General features: G+C 38.9%; 1 protein-coding gene across 1 annotated transcript in view; it reads left to right on the forward strand.

Annotated features, from left to right (window-relative positions):
• The first annotated feature begins 9639 nt into the window (after positions 1 to 9639).
• Positions 9640 to 13668, forward strand: part of ctnna1 (catenin (cadherin-associated protein), alpha 1) — a 45563-nt gene continuing 41534 nt past the window's right edge. Inside the window, exons 1-2 of the mRNA XM_049746246.1 lie at positions 9640 to 9806; positions 10944 to 11058. Of these exons, the coding sequence (XP_049602203.1) occupies positions 10954 to 11058 (105 nt within the window). The 5' untranslated portion in view covers positions 9640 to 9806; positions 10944 to 10953. The remainder of the gene's footprint in view (positions 9807 to 10943; positions 11059 to 13668) is intronic.

Raw genomic sequence — 13668 nt, forward strand, 5'->3', positions numbered from 1 at the left:
TTGTTTCTTTGTAACCATACTCACCAAGTTTAACATCGCGACCCAATTAATAAATAATGACTCAATTGACAACCATGCGCACGGCTATTAGCTTAACCTTCACTCTCACTAACAGCCTTTAATCAACAGAAGCGCAAAGATCTGGAAAACAGAGTTGGTGAAATCGATTTCAATCAACATCAACTTGTCCTAACACTCACCGTGAGACACTCGGGCATGTGTTTTATTTTGTCTAAGTCAAGTTCATTCGCACACATTTCTTAGCAAACCATATGGCATTTCAATTTCCCTTTGTAACAGGTTGGCGAGCCCAAAGAAAACCATAGTCATAAATTTATTTTTATGTGGACATTAAATACTTGTTTCAATGCTTAAACATTATGCATAATTAAACAACAGATTAAATACAGAGGATGATGGGTGGTAAAGCAAATAATGCATCAAAGGAAAACAACAGGACCTTCCTGGTAGTCAGCGGCATGTTTACAAATGTCTTACAAGTTTGTACATCCAGCTCATTAGCTCACCAAATCAAGCCTTTTGGAACACTGCCAACATATCATTTGTCCGTAAAATCTTTGACCCTCATAAAGTACAACAAATGCTGGAATGATTAAGCGATGGACCTGTCAAGAGTAGACTGTCCTTCCATTTTTGCATTAACAGATTAGGACGTCTCATCTTTCTACATGGAACGGCATCTGCCGACACATGAAGGGCACTTATCGTGACAAATGAGTTGACTCAATTCAAAACCACATAAAACAACCACACACACAAACACATACACGTTTGTAAAGGACATTATCAGTCAAGCTGGTATTCTAAACATGACCGTCTTTTATAAGGTGTTCGGTATTCTTTCTTCTTTAAGCCTTTCCATTCCTTTCGAAACATAGGCCATCGATGAAGAGTTTCCCCCCTCGTCTGTCTTGTGCCATTTTCTCCAGCCGTTTCCACGACAGTCCCATTTTCTTGACATCCAGCTCTGTGCTCCTTCTCCAGTTGTTTTTGGGTCTCCCTCTGCTTCTTTTGGCTTGTGGGTTCCATGTTAATGCCTGCTTGGTTATAGCCATGTTGTTTTTTCTCAGGGTATGTCCTATCCAGCTCCACTTCCTCCTCAAAACCTATATCTCTATTGTTTCTTGTTTGGTGCGGTCCCATAGGCTGGTGTTGCTGATGCGGTTGGGCCAGAAGATCCTGAGGATGCGTCTGAAGCAGTGGTTTGTGAAGGTTTGCAGTTTAGCGGTGATGTGTTTGGTGGTCCTCCATGTTTCTGATCCATATAGCAGCACTGTTTTGACGTTGGAGTTGAAGATTTTGAGTTTAGTATTGAGTGAAATGGTTTTGGTTTTCCAGATCTTTTTCTAATATGTTGAATGCTGTTCTTGCTTTCCCTATACTTGATTTCACATCTTCCTCCGTTCCACCGTCCACTGCAATTACACTTCCTAGGTATGTGAATTTGTCTACCTCTTCCAGTGGGCAGCCCCTGAGGTAAATGGGGTTTGTATTTTTGTTGTTTACTCGCATTATTTTGGTTTTTGCTCCGTTTATTTTTAGTCCCAGTCCAGCTGCTGTTTTTTCGAGTAGTTGAGTTTTCTCCTGTATCTGTTGGTGGCTGTGTGAGAGTAGAGCAATATCGTCAGCAAAGTCCAGATCTTCTAGTTGTTCTGTCAAAATCCATTGGATGCCTGATGTATTCGGTATTATTCATTCCATAATTTTCTCAATATGTATTTTTGATATATAGGCGCTTTTGCTTTTACACGTGTTTCTCTGTGACTTAAAATGTTATCTCTAGTGAAGAATCATCGCTTCTATATAAAATGAATGATATAGCCGTCAAAAAAGAAGGATAAATCAAATGAGACCTTACAGAAATACAGTCATCGGTTGTTTCACCATCTTGGCTGTAGTATCACGGTTTTCAGAGCTATATTGAAAGAGGAGAACATTTAGAACCATTTTCTTTTCAACAATATATGCTGTATGTTCATCTCTATTGCTACAGTAATATATATATATATATATATATATATATATATATATATATATATATATATATATATATATATATATATATATAAAGTAATATATCTACTATATATCCATATAAGGGTTAGTAGGGAGTCCATTTCTCCAACAAACTGTAGTGATACATATCTTGATAGCGACATTTCTTTAAGTAACTTGTTTAAGTTTGATGAGGTGATCCGTGTTTCACTTATACAACACAGCTCAAATTTAAAGTTCAACTTTCTTAATTGGCAGGACATTAATGAGTTCACTTTGCCAGCAATTATTTTTTTTTCAAAAGTCTGTGTTGAATTCTTCAAATGCAAGCCAGCGCAAGGCAGCATTGGATGGTACTGTAGTATCTTCAAAGTCAGCGTACATAGCTTTCTAATCAATTCTCAGTCGGCCCAGATGAGCGTTAACGTGGCAGGGCGGGCCGACCCAGACATCTGTCAGGATGAATTTTTCATAAAGAAGCCATCTTTGTGGGTACACCCTCTTTCAAATAGCGTATGAAACGTTTACCATAATCAGTGAAATGAAGCCTATTTCGAGCTGCATGAATTGAGTCAAAGGGGCACACATGCGCTCCACTTTATGAGAAAAGGGCAAACTAAAGCTGTTTGACATGCATGCCATGGGGAACCTGCTGTTGTGACAACCAGCCAGGCTGGAGGTTTTTTTTGGGGGGGTATATTCCTCAGCTGTCATTAATGTGACTTCTTTGTTTGGTCCATTCCTTGCTTTGTATTTTATTTTGCCATTCAAATTCATTTTTCTCACAGATTAAAAGATGGCTCATTCTCTGTGTTTCCTTTTTGTATGTAAAACATCCTGTACGGATGGGGATAAACTTGCGATTTGAATGTTTTTTTTTTCTTCTTACCTTTCTGTGCTCAGTGGAGCGACACCATCTCTTTCCATTGAAACTGCTGTGTGACGGTGTATTTTTATTGTCACTGCAATCTTGTCATTGCTCTCAATGACAAGTTGTTGCTGCAGTCACCTGAAGTTTAAACCTGGGATTAGTTTTAGCTGCCATGTACGTGAACAGGCTGTTTGAGAGCATTTGCTGGCTCTGCTGTCACAGCCAATGTAACGTGACATAGTGCAATCACTGTTTTCTCAAAGTGAGCACAGTGTGCCTCCAAGTGGTACAAAAAGACATTTTTTTTCTAGTTTTATGGCTGCAAGTTTTTTTTAATATCATCTCCATTCCAATTTCCGATTTAGTTAAGCAAGCTGCCTGATGATAAAAATCATAGTCAATGTTTATCGAGTGTATAGTGCAAAACTAATTTGGCTGTGCACTTGTCGCTGTGTAGTGCCGAATAATGTCCGAACAGTCTCACATTTCATGAGTCTGCAGCTGACTGTTCAACCAAGCAAAATCCTCACTCTATTGATTTTATACTGAAATGAAATAGATTTCCCTAATGAAACGTTGGGAAATTGTCACAATAGACGCAAAGGATTCTCCTGTTATTGGCAACACTGACATGTCAAAACAAAAATCCATAATCATCTCTTGACAGAGTAATAAAGTGGACATACCCCCGTGATTGATTAGACATCCACTTGACAGGTAGCCTGTGATTGTTTACTATGGTGGACTGGCCGTTTGGTGATGTCTGCTGCGGCAGTATTTCAAACTTGAACTTCACTCCTTGGCTGGGCGAGCATATGCACTGCAAGGATACGCGTCCGACTAAACATGAATGGTTGTTTCACCTCTTCAAAATGATGTTTTCACCAGCAGGTATATTCAATTTACAGAGAGAGCGGAACGCAGTCTTGGTCATTGTATCGGTAATCATGCCTCGCTGTTTCCATTTCAACATTTTCATTGGTTCACTGTGCAATCGCTGAGAGCTATAAATTGCTCCTTAACCTGATGGAATTTGGGAGATGATATCCCTGTTAAATACTCAATGGATGAGTGCTGTTGAATTTGGAACGTGGGTCATTTTTGCATCTCATTGGATCTGGTTTTCTTTAAATACCTCGTTGTACCAAATGCAGCATTTTAGCAGGAAATGGCCCTTGAATGTTAAAGTCGTGAGTTTTGAAAGCTTCTTGGTGCTGCATCAAATGTTTCACTCACTTCAACATGTTATTATGCATTCAAATGATAGCAGCGCATTAAGTGAAAAATGAATCATAACTGCTCGGGACGGAAACTGAAAACAAATGATGACACTGGTGACATGTTTAGCACTTAATGAACGAGGCGTGGTTCCTGATGCAGAGAGTCTGTTACCTCTCATTCGTACTCATACTTCATTTTATTACCTCAGAGAATAACAGTGGAACCTCTTAAAGTGTTGAGGTGCAAATTTGGGGAAATATGCCTCTTTTTATCTGACTTTTGACTCGTCCCATTCAAATCAGTCATAGAAAACCAACATTTTGTTTGCGGAAAAATTCAAAAGATGAACGTATGTCATATGATGGGAAAAAAATAGAAAGTCAACTGTCAACATCACTTGCTAGGTACCATAGATCTATGTTTGAGTATTTTATTGTTTGACATGTAATACTGATACTAATAACATCTTTTTACTAATCACTGTCAAGGAATACAAGAAGTTTCAGACCATTTATTTTTTCCAGTGCCCGAAGAAGCTGCACAGCATGCATATGTGCTACGTTCAGAAGTTATATCTCCAAACACAGGGTCCAGGAAGACAGCGGTGGTGCGAGCTCATCTCCAGTGGAAGTAGCTCATCTGGAAGGACTTGGGCTTTGGAACCACAACATAGCGCCGCAGGGGGGGAAAAAAGCCTCTTAGTTTTTGGAGAGATGCCAGTCTGCTTTGTGACTACAGTCGAGTTGACCTTGAGCAAGCCACCGCCCCCAAGTCCCCACATCCTTCTAGCTCAAGACGTGCAGCAATGTTAACCCGCCTCTTCACTCAGACATCTCTCCTTGCATTTGTCAAGCTTTAAGAACATTTACAAACAGCGTGAGTTGCATTAAAAAAGAAAAATGCAAATCAATCAATCGTTGGTGTTATCGGGTTTGCTTACCTGCTTGTCATTAGCTCTGGTGTGCGTAAATGTATGTGCAATTTAAGTACTACTGCATGACATTAGAGACGGTAATAGGTGAGGGACCTTTAGAACTTTTGTGTGAAAGTAAATATGATGTGAATGGGATGATAAGTGAACTGACATCCTCATACAGTTCCTGCCAATTCATCACATAGGCACAATGGAATCCTTCAGCAGTTTTCCTTGCAGATGGGAGTCATTTTCCCAACTTGGAAGTTGCATCCTAATCCAAGATGCTTTTTTTTTTGGTACTGTTTGTGTAAACATTTTTCTCTAGATTCACAGATATGGAAGTAGTAGACAGTAGTAAGTATATTGTTAAATGAATGACTCTCAGATGGAGTCAAGCAGAATTTAAAGTGATTCTTTTAAAACAACACCACCTTATCAATGGTTAAAGTGATGAGCTGTCAACAAGAGGTAATAATATGATGAAGAAATGCACATTAAATACAGGTCTATTTTTGAAGCACCCAGGCATGCACATATTTGCCATATTTGGTTGGGCACATCAGAGAGTGACTAAAGCCGTGACTCATTTACAGCCTAACGTTTAATTTGCGGCTTCCTCCACATAGTTCACCTTCCATTTAGCCCGAATCCCATTTGGAAAGCAAGAAATTAGAACAATAGCTCCCAGGAGCATTTCGGAACATAACAAGGTCAGTTGAAGATTTGCTGGTGATTGCAATTTACTAAGTAATCATTGAGTTTTGTACCCCTTTCAGTCAGCATGCCAGTGGAATATATTCAGATATAGAGAAGTGCAACCTCCTGAGGCGACCATTTCATTTGCTTTTTAGCTAAAAAATATCGTGTAAAATGTGTGGCCTTCTCCATTGTACAAACAAATGGCATGGCTTTTGTCAGAAACCATTGCGTTACCATCCCAACACTGTGAATATGTCTTGTGCAAGTCTTTGATATAATACTGTATATGTTTCACACATCCTTATGGGGAGGGTCGCAGCAAATGAAGAACAATCATTAATGCTCCAAGTCCATTGACTTCCTCTCAACTTCTTCAGACTCTCAACGTAATTGCACTGCATGTCCATTGATTATCTTAGAGGACCCAGATCTCATTTGAAAAGCGAGAGATAGCCAGTGACATCATGGACGGCTCTCAGTATGAGTCAGGTAAATGTGGGCAAACTGAAGGTCGCAAACAAAACCTTCTTACAGTAAGGCACTTCAAATTCACTCAATGTCAAAGTGTTTGTAACTTTGTCAGCAGCTGGAATGTAGATGAGACTGACATGTTTGCACCAGTGATGTAAGAGGAGTTTCCTGCAACAACTGTAAAACTATGTTGTTTAAAACTGACAGCACCAAAAACCACAACTATGAAGGCATAAGTTCATATAAGGTGAAAAAAACATTTAAATAAATATTCATATTATTAGCCCCATGATTGCAACAGTCCCGACTCCGATGTCATTTTAAAAAAAACATAAAAATCACAGACAATTATTCAACATTATCTAATTGTTTTGATCTCCCACATCTCTACACACTCATTTGCATGTGCTCAATTATACATGCAGTGTGTGACAAACATGTGAGCCTCCTCATAATTAGAAGGAATTATTTATATCATGCTGTGCTCGCCACCATTTGTTCAATCTAGCAGGTACAAAAAGATGAAGTTCAAGGACATCCCAACTTGTCTGGCAGCTAGCTGTTACTTGGGTAAACATTCATCATTAAAACATAGAATAGCACCTCGCATAATCGCTCGTCATTACAGACCAACCGTTGGATGAGCAATCCTTGCATCACTGTGTCCATGGCGAGTCATCGGCTTTACACGGCAGATACTAGTTCACTGCAATATCTCGGTTTTCAGATAAGCAAATATTTTTCATGAATGCATTCTGGCACACTACAATATCAACACATTGATTAACTTTCCACAGAAAATCATACTTAATACTATATAATACAATACAACTTTATTTGTACTATTTGTATTTGTAATAGTGTGTTTTACATAAGCTTCAGCTGTAACAAAGTGCTTCACTTATAGCAATGGAACAATAATTAAAAAAAAAATTGAAACACACATTAATAGACAGTAGCAGAACAGCAATTCAGTCAAAAGCCAATGAAAAAAAAGGCTTTTAAAATGAACAGTGAGGGAGGCTTGCCTAACATCCAAGGGAAGGTTATTCCAGAGAGAGGACCAGCAACAGTAGCTCGATCCCTTCTGAGGCTCCAACTAGTCCTTGACACTTCCAAGAGTGTCTGGTCTGCAGACCCGAGTCACCAAGCATTTGCGTAGGGGTGGAGGAGCTCAGAGAGGTTAGCTGGGTGAGGCCATTGGCGATTTGAAAACAAATACAAGGATCACTCTGAAATATATTGGGAGTCAGTGGAGGGAGGCCAGAAGAGGGCTTATGTGCTCCCTCTTATGAGCTCCAGTTAGGAGGTGAGCGGCGGGATTTTGGACTAACTGGAAACACTGGAGGACTGGCTGATTCCGTAGCGCGCATTACAGTAGTCTAGCCGAGATGGAAGGAAGATATCGATCAATTTTTTTTAAAAACTGTGTGTGTGCGTGTGTGTGTGTGTGTGTAGGGTTAGAGAAGCAGTTGCATCCAGCCTCTTGAGATAGTCTATTTAAAGCTTTCACACTTCCATCCCCTACAGTATATTTTAGAACACTTTTATCTAATGTCCAAGCACTATCAGTCACAGTTGCCACTAACATAAATGTGTCAGTCTATGAGCTCTGAGATAATTTTGTGGCATTTATAAAAGTGAAAAAGATAGGGGCACTTTTGGCCCTGGTCATCTGAGTCAAATAAAAAAGAAATAGTCTCCCACTTTTACACCATACATAACTATAACCCCTTCGGCATGTGTTCTCTTCAGGATTACAGCAACAGAATGGTAAGTGTTTTAGTTGGAAAAATAAAAAGAAGCTGACAGAACCAAAAATCAAGATGCTTGCCTCTAGGGAAAACATCTGTTGCTTTTCACCTTTTATTCTTGAGGACAAGAGATAGGATTTTCTGACAACCCAACAAATATTTCATTGTAAACCTGTAGCAGATTTTTATGTAGAAAACAGCTCATGAAACTATAGACTTATACTTGAATATACTTTTACAACTTTTCAAAGGAAATGTGGACTTCCATTGGACTTACCGAGCATCTGCTGCATTTCCACATTGATGTAAATTCCACAATCCTTGCTAAAATCTGTACCAAAATTTCAGTCAGTAACCATTTTTTTCCCTACTACAGTAACTTGAACAATAATTGAATCAACTATTATTTTTGATTTTGACTTCCGATTTCAAAACTGGTCATCTATCAGTTTCCTGTGTATTTATTGTATATGGTGAAGAGGGAATTTAACATTCATGGTTTCACAGGCATAATGGCCTTTCAAGAAAAATTGTAACAAAACTGTGGCCCACCACAAAAATGAGTTTGAGACCTCTGGTATTGTATAAATCAAAATGTTGTTTTGGGCATCCACAAGCTAAAAAATATTGCTTAATTTAACATAAAAGTGTTCTATTTATTTTATTGCAGTCCCACGCCTTACCTTCGACTCCTTACTTTTATGAAGTAGTGTTTTTATTATTTTCAGACTCCTTGGATGACACAAAGAAATAAAGATGAGATATTTCGAGAGTAAAGTCAACTGCTGTCTAGATCTTGATTGATTGAATGAAATTTTGGGGAAATCAAACACATTGGAGAACATTTATGCTGACAGCAACAGATTCAATGAAGCAAGATAATCCATGTCCAAAATAAATAAAAGTGAAAATAAAAACAAATATTAAAAATATCCATCCATCCATTTTCTGAACCGCTTAGTCCCCACGGGGGTCGCGGGCGTGCTGGAGCCTATCCCAGCCGTCATCGGGCAGTAGGCGGGGGACACCCTGAACTGGTTGCCAGCCAATCGCAGGGCACACAGAGACAGACAACCAATCGCACTCACACTCACACCTAGGGACAATTTGGAGTCTTCAATCGGCCTACCAAGCATGTTTTTGGAATGTGGGAGGAAACCGGAGTGCCCGGAGAAAACCCACGCGGGCCCGGGGAGAACATGCAAACTCCACACAGGGAGGGCCGGAGGTGGAATCGAACCCGCACCCTCCTAACTGTGAGGCGGACGTGCTACCCAGTGCGCCACCGAGCCGCCACTATTAAAAATATATTTACAGCAAAAATAAATAATACATATATACATTTATATTGCATTTACATATATAATTATCTTGTGTTTATACCCACATTTATTTAGAAAAAATAAAACATACAGGTATAAATATTTAAATGCATCTACGCATAACAAAAAACAAAAGAAATGTTAATAACTGAAAAGTGTTTTGTTGTCGTTCTATGTATCTGTTGTGTAATCACTTTAACTTCCTTGATGAGGGGATCTTTTAAGTTCCTCCATAAACGTGCATCTAATCTATCCTTTGTAATTTTTGAACGTAAACCGGTCAAAATGTATGTCGCAGGTTGGTCGACGTTGTGCAAGCCCGGAAAAATAGAAGCAGTAATTAATCCATATATGGACAAGCACAGCTACTGCCACGCCCAAAACAAGTCGTCATTTGCGGGCTAGTTGGACGTTCCCTGGTAGTCTCGCTGCCAGGAAGTTCAGGAACTCGGTCACCGCCCAATCACCCCTCCGTCTCGGCTATTGTTGGGAAACAAGTCAACGGCAGCGAAAGCAGCTCTATCGAAACTTTCAAGGTAACATTTTGCCAAACTCTCGTTTATCGTCTACTAATTTTATTGTTTTGAAGAGGAATTTGTTGTGAAGTGAGTTCGAGCGACAAAAGTTGCTTCTCCGCCAGGACAGCGAAAGAGAGCAAAACTTTAGAGGCGAAGCGTTGTCATCTCCTCCATCTTGAAACTTCCCTAACGAATTGTTATGAGTGAGTTCAAAGTGATTCTTTGAAGTTACTTGACGTCACACGATCGTAGTTCAAAGAATGGAATGCGAACCGTTTGAAAGAGAACGTTCATAACTGTTTAGTTGGCATTCAGCACAAGTAGTGCACGAAATCCTTGTGGCTCGTTTGTTTGTCAACTAGCATTAGCTTTAGCAAGGTGTCGGCTTTGGCAAAGTGCGCAGCAGGTAAGCAAAATGGGCGAGAACAACACTTAATCTGCAACACCTTGAAATTTGGTCTCAATCACCTGATTTAGTTACATTTTAAACCTTGGGGATACAAATGGGATGAGTGCTGCTTAGTTTTATTTCAAATGACCACACAGGTGCAAGTCGAGCCAAATGTTAACATCGCTGACGAGTTGACTCATGCTTTGGCCATTTGTGTCGATGAGAAATTTTAGTGATGGTAAATCGCAGAACAGAAAGATCGCTGGTCTCCTTATTTAGGCCTAGTGCCCCCCCCCCCCCCCTAAGTTTCTTATTCACCTGACCTGCTCATCAATAACACTTAATCTTTGTGTAACCTTTTGTTAGATATTTTTCAAACTACAAAAGAAAGTCAGACATCTACACAATAAGTCTTTAATCTTGTGATGTTTATACGTTTTTAACTGCGACTTGCGAAAGTGGCAGTCAAGCTAGAAAAGTTGATGCTTAAACTGGCTGCATTCAAGCATAACACATTTCCTTCAAGGGTTATAGCAATGATACTGCCCCAAGACTTTCCTGTTCCGCCTATTTTACCTGATACCAAATCTATGCAGCAGCAGTTATTGAAAGTGGAGGACATTTTCTGATTGTTTGACTTTTCCGCCCTTCATAAAATTTTTGTCAACATTCTGAAAATCACTGTCTTGGTTGGTGGTAGGAATTTAATTTAAATTCTCTTTCATTGTTCTTTTATTTGATGTGATTTTTGTGTACCACCTTAGACTTCCAGACATGACAAGCATCAACACCGCAAATATCAATTTCAAATGGGACCCGAAGAGTCTGGAGATCAGAACTCTAGCAGTGGAGCGGCTGCTCGAGCCCCTGGTTACACAGGTAATAATAGTGTCAGTGTGCATGTTGTTTTTACCATCCCAAGGTAAAGTTGAAAGAGATCTGAATAAATTGCGAAATCCAGTGTACAGGCCTTACTTTCTTATATGAGCCTTTTTTTTTTAATCCTAACACTGTCTGCATGACATGTTTTGTCAAAATACCCCTCAGATGTAGAATATCACATATTTTATTCCTTATTTTTTATTTTTCAGCAATAAAGCCGCTTTAGTGAGCTGGCCTTGAATCCGCCCCATATTAAGTGGAAATAAAAGGCTACACACCTGTTCAAATGTGATTCTATAACAATTATCGTATTTTCCGGACTATAAGTCGCTCCGGTGTATAAGTCGCACCAGCCATAAAATGCCCCAAAAAGTGAAAAAAAAAACATATAAGTCGCTCCGGAGTATAAGTCGCATTTTGGGGGCAATTTATTCGACAAAATCCCACACCAAAAACAGTCATGAACGAGCAACAACAGGCTAAACGATAGCAACAACAGGCTAAACGATAGGTATGCTAACGTGACAAACACAAACAAAGAGCTGAGAACGGGCCTGACGTAACATATAGAGTGATTAAGGACAACTATTACATGAAGGACAACAAACAATGAATAAATAAGAGTGTTGAATAAATGATAAATAAACAAATAATAATAAATAATAATAATAAATATAAGAGGACCAAAAATGGAGCAAGTGTACATACAGCAGACAGTGGACTTGGATATGGTGCTTTAAAGTGTTAATTGGTTTATTTGATGTTTTCTCTATTTTTTATGTTTTGAATATGTTCAAGATAAAGATATAAAAGCATGTGAAGTGATCAACTATACTAAAAATAACATGGGAAGTGGTCAACTATATTTATAAGTGATGTCTTAATGATCAAGTAAAAATTTGTGAAAAAAAACATATATAAGTCGCTCCTGAGTATAAGTCGCCCCCCCACCCAAACTATGAAAAAAAAACGCGACTTATAGTCCGGAAATTACGGTACAACTCAATTGGGAGGGAAAAAAAACCTGAGGGCTGTAAAAAAAAAAAAAAACAGACAATGTAATGATATAGCTGCAGAACTTATTTGAATAACTCAAGTAATTATATTCATTTTATATTATGTAATTATAATTGTTCATCTCCACTGAGCACTGTTGCTGTTGAAGAAATTTAGTGTGTTGGCACCAAACCCAAAGGACAGAGTGCAGAAAAGACTATGACCAAAGTTTAAATATTGGTAAAGACTGTCACAAAAAAAAATCACAACAAATCTTTTTTTGAATCAACTGTCCTATTGATAATTCTGTTAATTACTGCATATACATGAAACCATATTTTTCCTCAATTTTCAGTCTAATTGACCAGTTATGAGCATTAAATGTCCTTGCTGAAACACAAAGGTGGCCAAACATGGATTCCTGTTGCTGCAGTAACAACATAAACACTAACACTTTCAATTTTCTAATTGAACAAACCGTAACAACTTACACCAATAAGCACATTGATTAACAAGCGGAATGGCCACAACTTACACTGCTTGGACTGGCTAACAATAAGCCAGTTAACAGCCAGCCGCTGAGCTAACAGCAGCCAATGGCTTCACTCTCGTTTTTTTAATTCCACGTCATGCACTAGGCCAGACCCGCCTATTAAAGCCATTCACATACAGATACTACAGTGTAGTCATTGAGTATGGAGACTAATTGGACAATAAAGCTTAACTGCTCCTTACATGCATATTTTGTATTCGTATTGTTTAACAATGCATAATCATTATTTTTCCAATTACTCCAAAAAGGAAATATTGCTAAAATACTCGAGTTTAAAAGTGTGTGTGTGTCTGTGTATGTCTGTGTGTGTGTGTGTGTGTGTGTGTGTCTGTGTGTGTCTGTGTGTGTGTGTGTGTGTATAGGTTTTTTTTTTTTTACCTCAGCCTTATCTGATTGCACGTCTGGACATCTATTTACAACTTCTATAGGATGTTCGGAATTAACCAATCAAACCACCATTTTTGCGTCTGAGTAACCAAAACAAAGTTAGATGTTCAACAGGCTTTTCCTGACATTTTCCTAGTTACATCTTAGAGTGCAAACCATGGTCTGTAGACAAATTCTACAGTATCAGAATATTTGGGTGCAAAAGTATTTCCAAGGTGGTCATCAACAAGTGAAGAAAACATGGGCCACTGTCATATCACCAAGAACCAAATGTCCCTTCAAGATTGAGTTTTTAGTGTTTTTTTATTTTATTTTTTTATTTTTGAATGTATTTTTTTTTTTTAACAATATATCCACTGTACTGCTGAGCCAATGACTAGCCGGACACTCGGTAGATTAACAACCAGTGGGCTGAATCCCTTGGCTGTCTCCTTCCGCCTCGCTCGACAACGAGCATTTGTGCCAGCTGGCTGTGTGCTTCTGCTACGGGGAGCAGAGCTTGTGTGGAAAACAAGCGGGTACCCCTTAGCTTATAGAAAGCATTTGTAATTGCTGAGGCAGCAGTGTCTTCTCTGTCATGTGTTCTCAGGTGGTGGTTATAAAGTTGTCTGTAAAATTGTCGATAAATTCAAAATTTTATGAGTTAAGTGTTCTTTGTCTGTGGATGTTGC

This window comes from Syngnathus scovelli, chromosome 1 (assembly GCF_024217435.2).
Source record: "Syngnathus scovelli strain Florida chromosome 1, RoL_Ssco_1.2, whole genome shotgun sequence".
NCBI lineage: Eukaryota > Metazoa > Chordata > Actinopteri > Syngnathiformes > Syngnathidae > Syngnathus > Syngnathus scovelli.